The 20,974-nt window shown below is 50.7% G+C and overlaps 1 protein-coding gene across 2 annotated transcripts in view; it reads right to left on the reverse strand.

Annotated features, from left to right (window-relative positions):
- Nucleotides 1-20,974, reverse strand: part of SPTB (spectrin beta, erythrocytic) — a 149,812-nt gene that overhangs the window by 18,435 nt on the left and 110,403 nt on the right. For both annotated transcript variants that reach the window (XM_042989898.1, XM_042989897.1), the window contains exons 15-27: nucleotides 19,848-20,718; nucleotides 18,613-18,750; nucleotides 12,384-13,140; nucleotides 11,754-11,956; nucleotides 11,551-11,641; nucleotides 10,021-10,167; nucleotides 8,521-8,784; nucleotides 7,950-8,156; nucleotides 7,220-7,309; nucleotides 3,615-3,893; nucleotides 3,027-3,157; nucleotides 1,918-2,122; nucleotides 1,292-1,666 (exon numbers count right to left, since the gene is read on the reverse strand). In XM_042989898.1, the coding sequence (XP_042845832.1) occupies nucleotides 1,292-1,666; nucleotides 1,918-2,122; nucleotides 3,027-3,157; nucleotides 3,615-3,893; nucleotides 7,220-7,309; nucleotides 7,950-8,156; nucleotides 8,521-8,784; nucleotides 10,021-10,167; nucleotides 11,551-11,641; nucleotides 11,754-11,956; nucleotides 12,384-13,140; nucleotides 18,613-18,750; nucleotides 19,848-20,718 (3,758 nt within the window). The remainder of the gene's footprint in view (nucleotides 1-1,291; nucleotides 1,667-1,917; nucleotides 2,123-3,026; nucleotides 3,158-3,614; nucleotides 3,894-7,219; nucleotides 7,310-7,949; nucleotides 8,157-8,520; nucleotides 8,785-10,020; nucleotides 10,168-11,550; nucleotides 11,642-11,753; nucleotides 11,957-12,383; nucleotides 13,141-18,612; nucleotides 18,751-19,847; nucleotides 20,719-20,974) is intronic.

Below are 20,974 nucleotides of genomic sequence, written 5' to 3' on the forward strand. Positions count from 1 at the left end.
CATCCCTGGGGCTTTGAGGAGGATACAGGAGTGGAAGGGACCCTATGCCCTTTGATCTCCCTAGAATTAATGGGAGTAACTATGTGCCAGGCACTGTTCTAAACATTTTCTTATTTATTACTTTCTTAATCTTTACAACCATCTCATGAAAGAGGTACTATTGTGATCCCTGGTTTCGAGACGAGGAAACTGAGGCACAGGGAGGCTTGGTGACTGGCCTGAGGTCATTCACACTAGAAGAGGGGTGCAGACTGGGGGTATGCTCCTGAGTTCCTGTTCTTAACCACTCAGCATGCTGCCTCTCTGAGGAAGGGGCTGTACCGGACCCCCTGTCTGAGGCCAGTCCCAGCACAATGAAGCCTTATTCCTGAGACTTCAGCAGGCTGTGCCCACCTCAGGGGCTCTGGCATCCACAAGGCACAAGAGCCTCATGACAGACCCCATCTCCAGCTGGACAAATTCCTGGGAGGTCCTCTCTTGGGTGAACCAGGGCCCAACCTGCCTTGGCATCCCATCCCTGAACCCTGATGGGTGGGTGCAGGATTCCACAGCTAGCCTCTCTCCCAGTCTCTCTGGAAGGCTGCTGAGGCCCTGGCATTAAGATCCTTTGCTCTCACCCTTTCAATCACATCAAGTTCTGTGGAGCCCTATGGACCTTCAGAGGTGCCTTGGAGGCCTTCCAGTGATGGGAAGAGGGGGGTCTAAGCAGATCTTGGGGTCCCTCCAGCTCCCATAGAGAAAGACCAAACAGCCTGGTGGCTGAGGGCATGGTGTCTACAGCCAGACTGCCAGGATCTGAATCTTGGCTCCACTGTTGATCTATGTGTTCCCAGCCAACTTGTTCACTCTCTCTATGCCTTGCTTTCCTCATCTATAAAATGCAGATAATGTTAGAAGCTACTTCAGGGGGTGGCAATGAGGATTCAGTGCCTAAATAGATTGCTTATACCCATACTGGTGCTAGAAAAGGAACATACATATATGCTCGCTCGTAACACTGTTATACGACCAGAGAAAGAACATTTTAAGGTATGTTTTGCGTTGGGCTTTTCTGAAGATTCAGTTTGAAGAACTACTTCTGAAGCTAAGGAATGTCTGAAAGCCGCAGCTCCCTGCCTTTTTGCCCCGAGCTGTTGCCTTTCTTAGGAGGTGAAATTTCCTGGTGTCCATTCTAGAGGTTTCACCTCTAGAAGCCAGAGAGGCCTCGACGCCCCCGGGGGCCTGGTCATGGGGAAGATGTGAAAGGCAGGTCCCTGGAGCCTGCAGGTGGGCAGCAAGGGACAGAAGGCACCTGCAAGCCCAGCATCTGCAGCTCCCGCTCAAAGGCAGTGTGCACCCGGTGGAAAGACTCGGCAGTGCTGGCGTCCAGCCCCACGTCCTCGGGCAGCTCACGGTGCTTCTCATCGATGAGGCCCAGGATCTCGGCGCCCGTGTAGAAGTAGCGGTGCAGGTCATGGGAGGCGGCCAGCAGCTGCATGCGCGTGTCGATGAGCTCTAGCAGGTCCGCCCACATCTCGTTCAGCCCATCCTTCCACTCGGCGATGGTGGCCGCTTCGCTATGGCCTGCGTCGATGAGCCGCTCGATGATGATGTTCACGTTGTCCACCCGTTCCTGCCCAATCGCCCCAGTCTCCCGGGCAAAGTCCCGGAACTTGTCCCGGAGGAGCTGGACACGGGGTAAACAGAAACGTGGTTATGGGGCTCAGGGGTGGGGTGGTGTCATCACCCCAGCTGCAGACTTTCTTGAGTGGCAGCCAGAGCACCTGGAGCCACAGTCCCACACCTGCCCAGGGCAGCCTGAGTCCACAGTGGTGTCTGCATCTCCGGGTAGCAGTGTGTGCGCGTGCGCGCCCGGAGTGACCGCTCCTGCAACTATGGCATTCGAGGAAGACAGAGAAAGCAGTTGTGAGTACTCACAGTGACATGGTCAAAGTCTTGCCCCATTTCAAGGGAAGAGGCCATCCGCTCCTTTTCCGTAATCCACTGCTCCAAGTCATCCGCCTCCCTCTTCAGCTGGAACAGGTGGTACATGTTCTCCAGCTTCCGCCTGCGCTCCTCCGCCATGTCCTTCAGCCCTGCATACTGCTTGTCCACCTGCCCCTGAAGCCGGATGATCTGTTCCCTGGAATCCAAAACAAGAAAGCACTCAGAGATGGAGGCAGAGAGCCCAGAGCAGCTAGTGCAGGGGAGCTGATGTACTCCTCCCACCTGTGGCAGGGATACATGGGGAGGGAAGGCAGGAGAAATGACAGCAGCTTTCCCTGGGGAAGTGCTGGGGAGAAAAAAAGAACCATCCCTTAGACCAGAATGCCTCAAGGTGCCTCCCACCATTATCCATCACCCAGGGAAGCTTAGAGAGACAAAAAAGAAGCCCCTCCATATTCCTCCAAGGAGGCTGAAGGAGCAGCACTGTGAGCGGGCTCCAGCACCAGCAGGGAGGGGCCTGTGGTCCCAAGCGCTCAATCCCTGGGGCTCCCCTGAGAGATGCTGCGGTGGATGCTGAAACCCCACAGCGGTGTATGCCCTGTGGGCAGCCGAGGACAGGGCTGAGCCCGGGGTGGGAGGTGCAGCCTGAGGTGTGCAACCCGGTGGGCCCCCATCTGTGCAGAACCAACTAGATGGGTGTCGGTTTTCTACCTTCATGCCCACACAATGATTTTGCTGAGACACTGTGAGATCCTGAAGTACCCTCTGGACCATAAAGAGAAAAGCGAAGTTACTCTTCAGTGTCTCTTAGCATAATCTAACTCTACGAAAGATTAGGTCTCTTGGTTCACCAAGAGGGGAGTTTTGCTATTGCATTTTCTGATCTTTTTGCAAATCAGGCTTTAGTTGGCCCCGTTTGAAGTTACTCACACAAAACCGAAACATGAAATGGAATTGGGCCAATCAGCAGTTTTCTCAAACCCACAGTTTCCATGAAAACTGTTGCTATTTTCCCCAAAACTGTTGCTATTTTCCCACTTGGACCCGCAGGGATCCCGGTTGGTGGGGCCCCGGCCAAGTCGCTCTCGGTGCACACGCACCCCTCAGGGTGGCCTGCGGACAGCAGGCTCTGGGCCCTGGAGGCCAGCTGCTTGATGTTCCTCCCGTACTCCTCCACCGTGTGTTGCTGCCTCAGATGCCGCTTCAGCATCACGATGGCGCCCTCTTCATCCTAGGAGGCAGAGGCTGTCAGGGCACCTGCTCAGGGAGGTGCTCGAGACTGGGGAGGGGAGGGGGGGTAGCCAGGCTCACGGGACCCCCCCTACCCCCCCCCCCAAAGAAAACTGTGCATGATTCCTTCCTGTGATTCCTTTCCCACAACATCCTACCTTCCTCTTGGTTCTTTTCTGACTCCTACCCTCCCAGGCCCAGCTCTACCCTTCTGACCCCAGGAGAACTTCCTTAGAGATCCCGCACACCTCATCTCCCATCCCTCCCGTGGCAGTCCATCAGTACAGAATCCATGGCATGAGAAAGGAGAGGAAATCTTGGGTTAGGTCAAATCTAAGTTGGCAGACAGGGCACCTGACTGCAGTGTGTATGCTGTAGCGGGTATCCTCACACACCCGGAGGTACCAGGTGTGACTGCCCCCCACTGCCCCAGCCTGACCCCCCCAGCCCGGGCCGACCTTCGGGGTCTCGTCGGAGATGATGTAGAGTTCCTGCTCACTGATCCAGGCCTCAGCCTCGCCTGCGTCCAGGTAGTACTGCTGTGCCTCGCTGGCGTCCCGCAGGCGCTGCAGCCTCCCGGCTGCTGCCTCCCGCAGGGTGTCCCACAAGCCCTGCAGGCGCCCCAAGCGCTCCTCGATGTCCTGGCAGTCGACCTCCGCCACCTCCACCAGCCGCTGCCCTCTCTGCAGCACGTCCTCCACCCGTGGCGCATGGCCCAGGATCTCATTCTGCAGGGTCTGTGGGCGGAGGGGAAGGGCTCAGAGGCGGGGCTCTCCCGCCACAAAGGGGGGCCAGGCTTGCACTCTGGCACCTTCGCGGGCGGGCTCCTGCACGGAAAAGCTAGTGCCGAGCAGGTGGTGGCCGTAAAAACTGCCCCTGACCACGTGCCAGGCACGGCGCTAGGCACCACCCAGCACCCTCCGCCCGCGGTCAGAGAGGAGCACGGAGGGCAGTGAGGAGCCGCTAGGTGACATGTGGGCAAAGAGTGGCAGCGCGGCATTTGAACGTGGCCCTCTCTGCTCCCTGTGCTTCCTGTGTCTCAGCAGAGCTTGCTTCTTAGCTGTACTTGTTGGAGGAAAGGAAAATAATTTTTAAATGGCCTTGATATCTTATTTTAGCATCTTTGGCTCCATGTACAACAGTTGACAGTTATTCCTTGTTCAGATTTTAGGATTTGGGCTCCCCGCCTCCCCATTTCCATGCCTCAAATCTTTTGTGAACTTTGTATTATTTCCTGTTTAAGCATTTAGCCACCAAAATAGCATTCTCCTCTCACTCTGGTGTCTAGGTCACCTTTTTCCTCAGGGGGCCATGACCCACGTGGGACTTCCTTTCTGGGTCCTGGAGCCCCAAGCCTACTTGTTTCTTGTGTGTGGGCTCTTGGCTCCTTACACCTCCTCTCCTCCCTTTGTACAATTTGCCTGTGGCCTTTAAAACCACCCGGAGGGCGGGGGCAAGAGCTGTACACACAAGTAGTGCAGTGACTGTCAGCATTTAAAATCTACAGACCCAGCACTATCCACAAGTCACCCAGCTTGCTGAAATGCCTTTTTACCCTTTCGACCCGAAATCTCAATTCTGACAATTTTTTGTGGTCTAATTGAATTCAAACAACCCATGGTGTCAGCTCCGTGTGCCTCTTTACTATTCCTGAGATCTTACGACCTCTGCAAGGGATCCTACAAGGTATTTCGCTCCCTCTTTTTAAGCAATTCCTTTATTGGCTCCCATGCAGTGTGCTCACTTATGATGTATTCTTCGTACCTCACGTGACCAACATGTATTTATTATTTCCTGGGTACAAGGCCTTGTTCTAGGTTCTAGGGACAGCCTGGGAACAAGATAAATAAAACCCCTGCCCTCATAAAGCTTACGCTGTTGTAGAGGGAATAGAAGGTGAGCATGCAAATAAGTGAATAAATGTGGACAATGGGTACCATGAGGAAAATACTGCAATGAGATGAAGAATGTCTACTGATGCGTGCTGACGGTTACCTGAGCTCGGGGTGTCAGAAAGGGCCTTCCTGAGGAGATGGCATGAGTTACGAGAAGGAGGCAACCTCACAAAGACTTGGGGCGTGAGTGTTGCCGGCAAGACGGAAGAGTGAGCATGAAGTCCCTGGGGTGGAAGCAAGGCCTGCACTATCTGTAGGCCAGAGACAGGGCCAGGAAAGCTACAATACTGTGATGAGGAGGGCCAAAGTGATGAGAGGTGACTTCAGAGGAAGGCAGGGGCCAGATCAGGTGGGACAGTGGTTCTTAACCCTGGTTGCACATTGAATAATCTGGGAAGACATACAGAGTCAGGGCCCTATCCCCAGAGACCTTAATTAATTTATCTGACACAGAACTGGGCATTCTTAGGTTTCAAATTTCCCTCAGGTGATTCTCATGTGCAGCCAAAGTTGAGAACCATTCATACCTTGCAGGATTTGTTCTAGTTGCAATGGACAGCCATTAGAGCAGTGGTTCTCAAGGTGGGATCCGAGACCCATGGCATCATTATCACCCAGGATCTTGATAGATATGCAAATTATGAGGCTCTACTCCCAGAATCTGAATCAGTAGACCTGAGGTGGATCCCAGTCAACTGTGTTTTAACAAGCCCTCTAGGGGAGTCTGATGCACACTGAACTTTGAGAACCACTGCAATACAGGGAGTGATGAAAGGAGATTTAAACCTTAGCTAGTCTAGTCTAAAGTCGTCTTTACTAGGGCAGCCATGATCTCCCAGGAGACTACCTTTCCCTTCTTGATTAGGGGAACCCCATCCATATTTGTCTTGCTCTTTTCCTGAAATAGCAACCTTCATCCAGGGGAGTTCAGAGTCTTTTGGCAATAACACCAAGGTTAGACAGAGTCAAAATCTTTAGTGTTGCAGGGAGTGATGTTGGCTCATTTTACAGTTGAGGAAACTGAGGCCCCAAGAATACACTCTTCTGTCAGTGTCCTTCTTTTAAATGGAGGTTGTGACGTTAATTGAATCCCCACCTACTACTTTCTGGCCCAAGTCCCTCCCTGTGCCCACTGGAGGCTTTATGACTAGGTTGTGTCAACTGGAAGCAAAGGGTCTGAGAGTTTGAATATAAATCAGACCCCTGCACAGCAGCTGAGCTCTGTGAGCAGATGTCAGCTGCTATTGTTTTGAGGAAGTACTATCTGTCCTGACCTTTCTTCCCCAAGGAGCTGCAATATTGACTGGCATTCTGGGACACACTGCTCTTCTCTGGGGTAAGTTCCCAGGCTCTCATTGCTCTTGGCTGTGCCTGCCCCCACTCCCTGACCCAGAGAGGAGACCGGGCAGCAGGGGCAACTCTCTGCCCAAGAGTTCGGTCTGTGGCCAGCCCATCTGGACACAGAGACACCCTGAGCCCATGCAGCTGTATCTTCTTCGAAGATACAAGAGCATACTTGTATTCCTGATATAGGAGGAAATATGGCATCTGCTCACTTCCAGGAGTCTCACCAGGGCCACAGAAGTAACTAGGGTCATCAGGCTTAAGAAAGAGCAGAACAGCAAGTGGATGTTGTTCCAAAGGTTCAGATACCAAGTTTAGTGGCTTCCTAATGGGGCTTGAGCCCCACAAATATTCTCATGTGTTGGGAGAAATGGGTCCTACTTACCCTGAGGGCCAGGCTCAGCCCTGGAAGAGGGGCAAGTCATTGTTGAGAAAGAAATCAGGAGCTATGGGCTTCCTTTCAGGGAGGCCATGGGATACAGAAGCCTTAAAGCACAATAAACCCTGGGCCAGGGCTTCTGGGTCCTGCACTCATGTATGCTCTGATGGGTCTAAATGCCCCCAAATCCTTAAACATCTGGACATCCCCTGACCAGCCCGGCTCTGCTATGGACTTCCCAGAATTCTCTCTGCCATCACCAAAGCTTCTCTTTTTATGGGGTCTGTGAGCCTCATCGCTACCAACGAGAATAATAATCTGCTGTTGCTGGCTTTCTGCATGTCAAGGCTGGGAGTTCCTCCCTGGGAAGGGCAGGGGCAGGGAGGAGGTGGTGGGTGGTGGGGGGTGGGGGTGGGGGACACTAACCAGGTGAAGCAGGACTCACCTGATTCTTCTTCATGAACAGCTGTACAGTTTGCAGATTCGTGCCATAGTCAGCTGACTGGGCCAGAGGCAGCCTTTCTTCCACCCACAGCTGTAGAGACCAGAAGGCAGGGGCAGCTGATGATGGTCATGGTCAACTTTTCCCCACACACGCACCTGGGTCAGACAGAGCTCTTTCCTGCTGTGTCTTCCCGGTTCTTCCCAACACCCCATGAGGATTTTGCCCCCATTTTATAGATGGGGACAGTTTGATATTATGAGGTTCCAAATGACTTGCTCCTGGTCACACACGGGGCAGGTAACATAGCTGGATTTGAACCCAAGTCTGTCTGCCCCGAAGTCCAGAACTGAGTTACCATTCAAAAAGCATTGGTCGAAGGCCTGGGTGGCTCAGTCAGTTAAGCATCCAACTCTTGATCTCAGCTCAGGTCACGATCTCACGGCTTGTGGGATCGAGTCCTGCATTGGGCCCTGTGCTGACAGTATGGAGCCTGCTTGGGATTCTCTCTCTGTCCCTTCCCCTCATGCTCTCTCTCTCAAAAATAAACATTAAAAAAAAACCCTTAAAAAAAAAGCACTGGTTTTACTATCATATTTAATGCAATAATCACATTGGCTTTCTGAGATAAGGAGATGAGGAGATAAGGAGATGAGGGGACAAGAAATCTTGAAAAACTGCCTAGGGCTGCAGCCAGCCATCCTGCCTCTAGGGGGGGTCTGTACCCACTCACCGTCTCATCCTCTAAGTCCCGGCTGATCTGCAGCTTGGCTCGGGATGACTCCAGCTGCTTCTTCCTCCTCTCCAGGGGCTCCAGGAGGTCCAGGAACCGCTTCTCGATGCTCACGTCTGTGTCTTCTGCCTCCTCTCCCAGTGAGGGCACCTGGGCAAGCAGCTCCCCCAGCTCCTCCTTCCGCACATTCACTTGGTCCTCCACACGCTGGGGCATAAGGGGACAGTGTCAGTACCAACCTTGGCACCTGGATAGCCCCTCATCCTCATCATCATCCGTATCCCGTTCATCTTTAAAGGCCCCACCTCCCCCAGGAAGTCTCTCTGGGTGCCCCCATTCATCCTTCCTGCCTCACAAGCACCTGTCCTATACTTGTGGTGCATGCTTTTATTAACCCCGGATCCCTGTCTTCACTACAAAGGGGTAGGAGATGGGTTATGAACCAGGAGACATTTTTGCTTGATAAAGGCAAGCCCACCTAAGAGGAACAGGAATACTTACTTTCAGGTTGCACATTTGCTTCCTAAGATCTCCTATTCCAACACTCCCAGTCTACAACCCACTCACGTGCCTTCAGCTTAGCCAGCATCCGGTTGACACTGGTCAGGTCCTTGCCAGGGTCATCAGACCGCAGCTGGTCCTCCATGGCACTGATCCACTTGTTGAGGTCGGCGTGGGTCTGTGAGCGCAGGTAGGAGTTCCTGGCAGCTGAGAGGTGCTGGGTCCTCTCCTGTGTGGTGGCCTGAAGTTCATCCCAGAGCCGGTGCAAATCTTCCAGCCTCTGGGACACCAGGGCCAAATAATGAGGCTTCTCCTCCATCAGCTGCTTTCCTTCCTGTGGGGGAAACAGGAGGGCTCACCCTCTGAGGCCAGGCAGCCTCGGAACAGCCCTGCTCCAAGTGGTTGCCAGGGGTTAACTGAGGTCAGGGAGGCAAAGAATCTGCCTAGAACTCAGGTGAGGCTCATCTCAAAGACTGCACCCCCCCCCCCCCCACCCCGCCCCGAGTTATTTTCAGGAGAAGGTGTGACAGGCAGGGGTATGTCTGGGGCAAAGGACTCAGGGAGATTGTAGTATGGGGAGTTGCAGACCCGGATCAACTGATGCTAAATTATTTTTTAATTAAAAAAGATTCAAGATCCATCCAGGTACAAGCAGCATGGAAAGGACTCTACCCTCTCTTGATGGTTTTCCCAGAGGCTATGCACTACGAACCTTTGTGATATGTTTTAGTTACTGAGTGTGTCTTACCTGGTTTTCACCTGAATAAATGTACCCTTTTAGGTGAGTACAGTATAATATGACATAGGCCTAGAAATAGATGTTGCTAATAATAGCCAATAGTTACTGTATGCCCAGTAAGTGCTAAGGGCTATTCTAAGTGCTTTAATGCTCACCATCCCTTGGCTAGGTATTGTTATTACCCTCATTTTTCAGATGAAGAAACTGAGGCCCAGAGAGGTTGAGGAGTTGGACAGTCTGGCTTGGAGCCTGCACCTTCAACCACCATGGCTTCTTCCTACTTTTTCCTGGACAGCCACAGTAGGGAGGAGTAAATGCAACTGATTCTCAGATCTACCACCAGCTACATTTTGACTTGGGTCCTTGGGCAAGCTTGTTATAGGGGGGACCCCTGGCTCCCCATCTATGAGGGGTTGTCCTGCCCAACCAAATAATGAGGGTCAATGGTCCCCTGAGCCACTCTACTCATCTCATATACTCCTTTGCCCTTGGGAGGGACAGTGCTGGTGTCCTGGTGAGAATAATGGAAGGCAAACAGAGATAACTGGTGTCCTGGCACTAGATGCTGAGGCACCAACTCAGGTTTTCTCACTGTCCTGGACTGTCTCTAGACTCAGGCCACCCAGAGGAGGCACCAATTCTGACCAGACCCTACAAGGCTGGATATACCAGGAGCTCTGAAGGTTTGGCTACTATTTAGAGAAGTTTTTCACTTCCAGGTTCTATACCATCCAGTAAGCTTCAGATAGTGTCTATGCCCTGAGTGAAGCTTATTCAGGTAAGCACATCTGAGCAGAGAGCCCCCCACCACTCACCATTTGCTTTACTTACTGCATCAATGCTATCTAACCATCCTTGGTGGGAAGCCAGGTCTGCCACAAAGGCCTGGTGCTTCAGCCACTTGTTTTGAAGGTTTCTCACTTCATCATAGGAGACATCCTGAGATGTTAGCAGCTTGTCATTGATCCAGAGAGTGAGCTGTGGACAGAAAGCAGGAGTCCAACAATCTCTGAGTGTACCTCTTTGGCCAGGGGCTCAGGGCAGGTCCTGATCTCCACCTCTGGCTGCAGAAGAAGGCCAAGGAGAGGAAGTAGGAATACAGCAGAGTACTACTCTCCAAAGCTCTTGGTTCCTAACTCCCAGCACAGGCAACTTAACCTGTGTTGTCTCAGGGTTAAAACATAAGCACCTGAGTGTCTTCCCTAGTAGACTGTGTGCAGTATGACTCCAGGGATATCTATGCTTCTCTCCATATTTCCAGGACCTAGGACAGGGCCTGGCCTATTACAGGAACTCAGTGAGTGTTTACTGGATGGACAGATAAATCCATCCTTTGGCAGTAGGGTGAGAAATCATTAATAAACACAGAGAAAATGTTATCTGAGGAAGAAGTCAAGGGCAGATCCTATATTTAACAATGAGGGAAGAACCGTGATAAGCATCCAATGTTTCCAAGATGTCCTGGCAGCATACTAAGCCTGGTTGGTGCCAAGGGCAGAGGTAGATGAAAACAAAGTTGTTTGGGCAGGGTGGAAAGGGGTATGAGGATGAGAGCAAAAAAGAAGTCAGAGAAAGCACCATTCCACACAGAAGTACTGCCCATGGAGGGACTCAGGAGTATGGCTTACACCAGGCTGAGCAAGGACCTCTGAGTCAGTTTTCCAAATGGGAGGTTTGTTGAAAATGCTGTTCTCTCTCTCTCACCCCTTAAGGTTCTGATTCATCTGGGCCTCAGTGGGGCTCAGGACTTTGCATTTAATGAGGGCCAGGACTGGCTCCATCATTTGCAGGGCCCACTGCAAAATGGAAATGCTCAAAATTATTAAGAATTTCAAGATGGCAACCACAGACCATTAAATCAAGCATGGGGCCCTTCTAAACACAGGTCCTGTATGAATGCACAGGTTGCATGTTCTTGAAGCTGGCCTTGACTAGGGCCCTAGGTGACTTTAATATAGATAGCCCTAGGGCCACTCTTTGAGGAACCCTGCCCTAGACTGTGCAAATTAAAAGATGACTTTGTAGATTCAGGGTTAAAAAAAAAAGAAAAAAGAAAAAAGAGAATTGTAGAACCAAAGATTCTAGAGGATGACCTATGCTATCAAATACCCAGAGTTTCCCTCATGAAATTCCAGACTCCCAACTTGGAATCCTGTGGACTTTTTTTTTTTTTTTAAGTTTATTTACTTATTTTTTAGTAATCTCTACACCCAACGTGGGGCTCAAACCCATGACTCTGAGATCAAGAGCAGCACACTCCTCTGACTGAGCCAGCCTGGTGTACTCCCTGTGGACTTCCTAGGGCACTTTGATCCTAGAATGGAATCTCCTGCAAAGTGACCTGCCTTGCTGCAGCCTCACCTCTTGGCAGTTCTGGAGGAAGTTCTGGAGCTCCAAGTTGTCTCTCAGAGTTGCTGAGGCCTCCTGAGCCTTCTCCTTGTTTTTCCTGTGCCTGGAAGGGAAGCCGGATGCTGCGGTTCACAACATGGCTAAGCCTGGGAATCATGCACAACACCACCAGCCCTACCTGGCTCTGGCCTCATGACCTTGGGGGTGGAGAGTACCTGTCCTCAATCAGCTGCACCTTCTCTAGGATCTTGTCTGAGTAGAGGTTTTTGTCAGCTACCAGCTTGTTTCCAGAGTCCACAGGACTCAAGACCTTATCCTGGTTGTTCTCCATAGACATCAAGAAATCCTCAAACTTCCGGATCCCAGCCTCTGCAGCCTCTAGGGAGTCTGGGGGCTCCAAGTGAGCCAGAGTATATTCCTGTTGAAGCAAGTTTCCAGATAAGGGATGAAGACAAGCTGAGAGGGCAGTGAGGACACTTGCCAAGCAGTAGCACCATGTGCAGCCATATAGGCTACAGCATGAATGGTGACCTGCTGGAGTTGTGCAAGGAAGAGGCAACCCCAGGCTTGGCCCCTGGCACCCGAGGAACAGTGTGCCTAAAACCACATGGAAGGGTAATGACTCAGGGGAAAATTTACAACTCCAGCCTGTAACTGACCCAAGAAGAAGGCAAAGTTTAGGACACAGGGCTGGAAAAGATACATGATATGGAACAAAGAGGATTTCCCCCCAATTGGCCAGAGAGAGTCCCCCAAAATTTGTTCTCTGAGAACATTCACAGACTCACCAGTGCTGTTGCCCTGAGAGATAACCCCACTTCCCAATCCTGAATGCCTCCCTCTACCTGATTGCTGAGGAGGGCTTCAGCTTGCTTGGCATCTCTCTGGAACTCCTGGAAGCCAAGGCACTGGGCGAGCGAGTGGTTGCGGCTCTCCCACATCCGGCACAGGGCATCCCAGCCCGCATCCAGGCCCTCCAGCCTCTGGGCCAGAAGCAGATACTCCGGGTCCGTCTGATCACGGATCACATTCTCTCCGGATACCCTGACATGCTGGTAGCTCTCTTGGTGCCCATCAATTTCGTCCTTGATGGCCGCATGCTGCTGAAGGAGCTGCTCGGCCTCTGGGAGGGACTCGGGCATGTCCTCGGAGGCCACGGCCTTCTGGGCCATGGACAGCCAGGACTGGAAGTCATCTAGATTCTGCAGGAAGGCCTGCAGCTGGCTGGCTTCACCCAGCGAGGCTTCCTGCTCCTGGAGGGCTTCCTGCAGGTCCTTCCACAGCTGCTCCACACATGCCTGCCGCTGGCCAATGTCCATTCTCTGCTCAGGGTGAGATGCCATCAGCTGCTGCGACTCACGCTCCAGGGCACCCACGCGGGCCTGGATGGCGGCCACGTCGCGCTCCAACCCCGACAGCTTCCGCTGGATGGCAATGACGCCTGCCAGGTCCTGGCCCAGGTCCTTTGTGGACCGGACCACGTGCATCTTGTCCTCAATCCACTTGCTAGTCTCTTCACAGTCCACACAATAGTTACGCACCCGGAGGGCTGAGTTTACTGCCTCCCGCCGCTCTGACACTACTGTCTGGAATGCCAGCCACCTGCCAAGGGGGACACAGAAACCCACTTCCTTAACCCTTCCCACAGGGCATCCCTACCCAGATTCCCAGCAGAGTCTCTCTCCATAGATCTTGCACACCAAAGAAAATCATCTACCCAACAAACTGTGATGAGTAAAATTCATTTATCCAATTTTACCCAAGATAATATAGACTGCCAATCGGATATTTCCATCAGGAGGAGGCGAGATTCCAACCAGAAGTTAAGGAATGGCCATGACGCTTAGTTTGGTTATGTAGTTGAATTCTGGGCAAACATATAACCTGCCCAGATTTTTTGCAATGCTGAAAATAATTAGAAACCTTACATTTATCAACTTAAAGGCAATTTCAGGACACAAGGTGCCAGTGGCCCTAAAGGAACCATACAGATGCCTAAGACCATGTTCACAGTGCCCAAGGCCTAAAAAGGTCACCTTGTTTCTTTTTTTTTTTTTTAATTTTTTTTTAACATTTATTTACTTTTGAGACAGAGAGAGACAGAGCATGAACGGGGGAGGGTCAGAGAGAGGGAGACACAGAATCTGAAACAGTCTCCAGGCTCTGAGCTGTCAGCACAGAGCCTGACGCGGGGCTTGAACTCACGGACCGCGAGATCATGACCTGAGCTGAAGTCAGCCGCTTAACCGACTGAGCCACCCAGGCGCCCCAAAGGTCACCTTGTTTCTAAAAGAAAAGAGGCCTGGGGTGCCTGGGTGGCTCGGTCAGTTGAACATCTGACTCTTGATTTCAGCTCAGGCCATGATCCCAGGGTCCATGCTGAGTCAGGCTCCATGCTGGGCATGGAGCATGCTTAAGATTCTCTCTCCCCATCTTCCTCTCCCCTTCTCCTACACACACACACACACACACACACACACACACACACTCTCTCTCTCTCTCTCTCTCTCTCTCTCTCTCTCTCAAAAGAAAATAAAAGTGGCCATATGGAGGAGGAGGAGGAAGAGGAAGGGAGAAACTGGGATTATAATTGAGAAATGGATAATATAATCTTGACCTTAAGATGCACTGCCAGAATGAAAATGGGAAATACGCAAAGGTCTGGCAGATGTTCTGGAAACTGGGGTTGGTCTGCAGCCCCCAGTAAGCTTCTTCTAAAGAGCTGGGCATCAGCATGGGCCGAGGCCACCAGAGACCCTTTCCTTGGACCCAAGTTTACTCATTCTGAGTAATATGTAATAAGTAATATGGAAGCACTTAAGAGTGTGCTGAGTGCTCATTTGCTGAGCTCATCTTTCTTGAATACCCACAGGGTATAATAAGTATTATGTTAGCTGTTGGGAGAACACAGTCATAGTCAGAATGCACCATATGGAGTGTATGATTTAGAGAGAAATTAAGACAAGCTCACAAAATAACTGGTATAAAGTACTATGTACACCAAGCAGAGAGAACTAAGGACACTGTGAGGGTGATGGGGGTGATGGGGGCAGGTTTTGTGGTGGACATCAGAGTTGAATCTCAATGAGCAGCTCTCCAGCACCACCACTGTACTGATCTATCTAAGGATTGGGTCCTTAGTATCTTACTCCTCTTACTCAGAACCTGGGGGAAGGAGGCTGAGCAACTAGGCAAATGGCCTGGGGAGAGGGCAAGGTGGGTACTCCCAAGGTGTGACAACAGCTGCTAAAGAGGGGTGAGAGGTCTGCAAAGAGAAGTGGGAGATAGGCTAGGAGGAACTGGGAATACCAGGACAGAGAAGAGCAAGAGCCCAAAGATTTTGGAGTTTCTCTCCTAGACAGAGAAGTCCCTGATTCCTGGGAAATTCTCTGCCTCCATGCAAGAAGCTCTGTGGTGATTTTCTAGGCCTTTCCTGGTGTGGCCTCACCACAGCCACCAGCAGAGACCACAGAGAGGATGGGCTGGGAATTAAGTCTAGTTGCTCCTGCTGCACTGTCTCTAAGATGGAAGAAGCTGACAGAACCACTCCAGTCAGCCCTGGTGAGGCCAGTCAGAAGTTCAGGTTTGGTCCTGGGCCAAAATCATTAAAAAAAAAAAAATGGAATTGGGGTGTGTAGATGGCTCAGTCCATTAAGCCTCCAACTTTGGCTCAGGTCATGATCTTGCGGTTCAAGGGTTTGAGCCCCACACTATGCTCTGTGCTGACAGCTCAGAGCCTGGAGTCTGCCTCAGATTCTGTGTCTTCCTCTCTGCCCCTCCCCAGCTCGCTCTCGCTTTCTCTCTCAAAAATCAACATTAAAAAAATGGAATGTATACAGCGTATGAAGGTAATCACTTATTCAGTAAGTGCTTGAATGACTCATATGGGCCAAGCCTGGCAGAAGAGATTTCAGTTGTGTCCCTGTTCACTCATTCACTAAATATTTATCATGCAACTGTCATGTGCCTTTTGCCAGGCACTGTTCTAGGCTCTAGGGACATAGCAATGAACAAAGCAAAGTACTTGCTCTCATTTGAATGAGCAGAGACAGATAAGTAAGTCCATAATTCATCAAGTGGTGATAGGTACAATGAAAAAGTAAAGCAACATAATGAGATAGAGGCAGAGGGGCTGGGTAGGAAGTAGGTAGTGATGTTTTCAACTGGGTGGTCAGTGAAGGCTGTTCCAATAAGCTGAGTCTGAATAATATAAGGGAGTAAGCCGTGTGTGTGTGTGTGTGTGTGTGTGTGTGTGTGTGTATGTGGATTTTCGGGCCTTAAATACATAAGGCTTTGTTTTGACATTATTATCATGGTAAGTCCTTCTATCAAAGAATATGGCATACTTCTCTTCCTTTTCAAGTTTTGTTCTGCTTCCTTCACATTCACTTTGCATATTTCTTGTCATTTTATTCTTTACTTTTTTATTTTTTAACATTTATTCATTTTCTTAAAATAATTTTTTTGTTAATGTTTCTGTTATTTATTTTTGAGAGACAGAGACAGAGTACAAGTGGGGGAGGGGCAGAGCGAGAGGGAGACACAGAATCCGAAGCAGGCTCCAAGCTCTGAGCTTTCAGCACAGATCCCGAAGCACAGCTCAAACCCACAAACCATGAGATCATGACCTGAGCCAAAGTCAGACACTTAACCAACTGAGCCACCCAGGCATCCTGTTACTTATTTTTTTCTAAATATAATTTATTGTCAAGTTAGCTAACATACAGAGTATACAATGTGCTCTTGGTTTTGGGAGTAGATTCCCATGATTCATAACTTGCATACAATACCCAGTGCTCATTCAAACAAGTGCCCTCCTCAATACCCATCACCTATTTTCCCCTCCCCCAACCCCCTTCAACCCTCAATTTATTCTCTGTATTTAAGAGTCTCTTATGGTTTGCCTCACTCTCTGTTTGAAACTATTTTTTTCCCCCTTTCCCTTCCCCCTGGTCTTCTGTTAAGTTTCTCAAACTCCACATATGAGTGAAAACATAGGATATCTTTCTCTGACTTATTTCACTTAGCATAATACCCTCCAGTTCCATCCATGTTGTTACAAATGGCACGATTTCATTCTTTCTCATTGCCAAGTAGCATTCCATTGTATATATAAACCACATCTTCTTTAGCCATTCATCAGTTGATGGATATTTGGGCTTTTTCCATAATTTGGCTATTATTGACAGTGCTGTTATAAACATCGGGGTACATGTGCCCCTATGCATCAGCACTCCTGTATCCTTTGGATAAACTCCTAGTAGTGGCCAAGTGGATATTTGGAAAGAGAATATTCCGAACAAAGGAAAGCTCAACTATATGCTTGGTGCTCAAAGCACTGTGGGCAGTAAAGATACTGCTCTTCATTTGCTTCTAGTCTAGCAGGAAAGTTCTTCAGGATAAAAGTAATTATAATGGAAGGTAGACTATAAAGCTCTGAACCAGTACAAAGGAGGGAAAGAACGGTTTTCATCTTGGACACTGGGAAAAAGAGGCACCTGAACTGGTCTAAAGGATGGGCCTGATTTGGAATGTAGAGTTGGACGAGAATGCTCTCTGGTAGGGAGAATGGCAGTGGCATGGGGGTAGGCTGTGGGCAGAGGTGAAGAATCACAGTTGTTTAAAAAATACATATTTGAAGAGCTATCACGTGAAAGAAGACTCATAATAAGTTTTTATTTCTCTAAAGGGCAGGGCCAGAACCAAGGTCTACAAATTTCAAGGAAGGAGATTTCCATTCACTAGGAGGTCAGACCTTCTAACCAAGGGAGTTGCCTCCAAATGGGGTGGGCTGCATGGTGAAGGGGTGAGCTACCCACCCCTGTAAGTGTCTGTACAAGAACAGTGGTCTGGAGTAGTCAGCCAGATTAGATGACTTCGCAGGTACGTTTAAACTCTCAGATTTAACGAGAAAACCATCTTACCATTTCACGCCTCAGGTTTTCTCTCACCTAAGGATGGCAAGTGCCTTGACGTATTTCACTTAGGATGGTTCACAGCTTCAGAATTTATGAAGATCATTCTCATGAAGGCAACAGATACATAACTGACAAGTTCTTCCTGTCTTACACGCACACGCACACACACTTGTACACACTCTCTCTCTCTCTCTCACACACACACACACACACACACACACACACACACACACACACCCTCATTATGTCCAAGCCTAAAGAAGATCAAAAAGTCATCTTCCTCCTCTGCACAAACTTCACATTACAGAGGAATCTCCTGACCGCAGTCTCTGTCATTAGATGTTGAGATAATCGGTCCTGTTCTAGTGACTCTGAAGTATTCCTGTCACCCTCTGCCTCCCACTGGGCCCCCACCAGAGTCTCTATTAGGCTGAGCCTTTTTTTTTTTTTTTTTTTAGTACAACGGGGTCTTACCTAACTCCACCTCCCAGATTGCTTCAGGCAGAGCAAAGCCCCGACATAAGTGTGGGGAAAGGAACTGGGGCAACAGGGAGGTGGTAAACATGTGGTATTGTGTGTGCAGGGCCCAAGGTAACAAAGGGGAACACAGGCGTGCGCTATCCTCAGAGATCCTTGAGGAACTCATGGCAATTATGCCTTGGACAGAAAGCACCCCCTCTCTAAAGGTTCCTTAGGGGCTGTTTTTTGTTCCAGCCACAAAGCGTGCTCAAGGCTTCCTGCTAATTCTCCTGCTCATTCAAGCCAGCCTCATTATAGATGCTGCATTTTGGCACAGGCAGGAGCTCTCTTTTATGGACAGTACTTAAGAGCTCTCAGAAAGCAATTTTTCCTGCCTACGAATGTCTGGGGAAATGTGGCATGAGTGCCTTATGGCCTGATTCTAACTACAAGTGCGCTCAGAACGTTTCCTCCATCACACAGGATAAACCCTACCCTGTGTGGTGAGTGCAGCGCTGTCCACCCCTTGTTGCTACAGTCCATGGTCAGAAGGAGACTGTGACTGAGAAAGACAGGAGCTCGGAGGGTACAAACCCAACAGTGCCTAGCAGGAATCCTGACTTTGGGGCCATACCCCAAGGGTGTGTCAGTGGCCCAGAGAAGATGCCCTCAGCCCCCAGCCCTACCCACACCCCACCTGTTGTTCAGGTGGTCCTGGTACCGCTTCACTTCCCCACTGCGAGGGTGGCTGCTGTCTACCAGGCTGTTGGCAGCAAGGTTCACGCCGTCAATCTGTATCATCAACGTCTTCATCTCCTGGTCCAGGATGTCAAACCTGATAGGGACAGAGAAGATGAGGACTGGGGAGGCAGCCTGGGCACTTGGCCTACTGCCCTGTCTCTGGAACCTGGAACTCTCACTTTCTCCTTCCATCTCCTAAATACATGTGACCGGGTAAGGGGGCAGAAAGGAAAAAGTAATGCTGACAGACTCTATTTTCTGATTCATGGGTCCAATTTCATAGTTTGGCATTTCTTGGACCAGGCTAGTAAACAGCTGGTTGCTTACCACATAGGCCATTGGCTCAATGGAGAGGCAGAGGGGAAAGAAGAGGTGTGTATGTTGGGGTGGGGGTGGGGTTGATCACCTCAAAGAACACCTGCCGTGTCTCCACTGCCACAGCTGCTACTCTTTGGCCCTAATTCCGCTGGCCTTGATACCTTGACCTGAAGGATACCCTCCCCAGCCAGGTGCTCTGTCCCCGGGTAGGAGAAGGGGGAGCCTCTGGGGGCAGGGTGTAGTTATGCAAGCTGACCCTTCTGGGATAAGAGACCAGGTCTCTCCAGAACCCTGGGCCCACCCCAGCACACTCTAGGGAGTGACCTCTCCTCCTCAACTCTTTAGTTCTGTACTTAAGACACTTGGAGTGCCGTCCAGACTGGGGGCATGCTCCCCCATGCCCGAGCGTGGATAGAATCAGAATACTGGACAGGAGAGTGGCCTTACAGACCAGTGGTTTGCAAACTGGTCCCTGTGGCCATTTGGGGCTCTGTGGCTTAGTGATTGCCATAGAGAGCTAGAGGTGGTGAGGCTCCAACTTCTCACCTCCCCCTTAACCAAACAGTTCTACTTTCCTCTGTGTTAATTGTCAGAGGTTCTATATACAATTCATTTGAACAAAGACTGCTGTGGCCGAAAAGTAATTGAATAACTGGACTAGAAAGATCTCCTGTGTTTTATTTTAAGGAAGGCCCCAGGGGGCAAAGTACCCAAAGCCACAGAGCCTGATTAAAACCCATGACTCTGGTGCATGGCCTGAGCAATTAAGGGTATCCCGTCTCCTCTCAGAGAGAGCTCTCCTGATCTAGAGGTTGTTCCTACAGTGCAGGGCCATAGTGCGGGGAGCTGAGGGAGAGAAAGCCAGGCTCTGACCTGTGCTGTGCGACCTCCAGGTCCTCCAGTGTGTCTGGGATTTCCATCTGGGCCAGCCACTTTTCCTTCTCACCCATCCACAGCTCACAGGCATCTGTCTCCCCAAACACCGTATACAGGTCCAGGGCATCCTGCAGCCTCTGCCGACGCAGGTCTGCCTGGGCCACCACCTGCTGGTAGAGCTCCCGAAGGGCCTGCAGCCGGTTGGTCACATCTGGGGAATCCCGAAACTCTTGGGGGAAGTCCTGGGCCTGCTGTTCCAGATGTTCCATCACCCCGCGGCTCTCCTCCAGCTCCTCCAGGAAGTCCTTATGCTTCTTCCCCAGGGCCCGTGTGGCCCCCTCATCCTGTCCCACGTCTTCACCTGAGAGCAGCCGGTGTGCATCTTGCAGCCAGGCCTTTAGGTCATCAGCATCACCCTGGAACTGGAAGAAGTTCTCAGCATCCTGGAGGTTCTTCTTGCGAAATGCAGCCAGCTCCTTCAGCTGGTCCCACTGTGCAGACACCTCCTTGATTCGGGCCTCAATCTGTGGGTGCCCAAATTGCTTACGTGCGACCATGCCCTCTGCCTCCTGGAAGATCTGCTCCAGGTGGGTGTCCAGCCCTCGGAGCTCATCCTCAAAGGCCTTGTGCTTGCGCTGAAGGATGAGCACACTCGTCAGGTCTTTGCCATAGTCCAGGGAAGAGTAGATCTGCTCCTTCTCCTTGATCCAGCTCTCGGCCTCATCCATCTCCCAGAAGAACTTCCAGAGCCGTTTGGACTGCTCCAACTGGGCCTTCCGTCCAGCTGCCATGTTGCTCAGCTCCTCAAAGCACTGCTCCAGGTGGCTGATACGGTCCTGGATAACCTGGGGGTCGCAAGGCTGGTATCCTGGGAGGAATGAAAGAAGGGAAGGCAAAAGAGGTAAGGGTTTTGTTTGTGGGCAAGCCTTGGATCAGTTGCCAGGCTAGAACCACACAATCTAGAACCTGCCATCTCACTGGGGCTTTGGAATTGGACACAGAGTTCCCAGTTGCTCAGAGGACAGGCCAAGTTCTTTATAATTAGTTCCCATTAACAATTCAGGAATAAGGTGGGTCGGCTCTTGGTAGAAATGCGTAACACGAAATTCTTTTTTAAAAGGCTC

This window comes from Panthera tigris, chromosome B3 (genome assembly GCF_018350195.1).
Source record: "Panthera tigris isolate Pti1 chromosome B3, P.tigris_Pti1_mat1.1, whole genome shotgun sequence".
NCBI classification, from domain to species: Eukaryota; Metazoa; Chordata; class Mammalia; order Carnivora; family Felidae; genus Panthera; species Panthera tigris.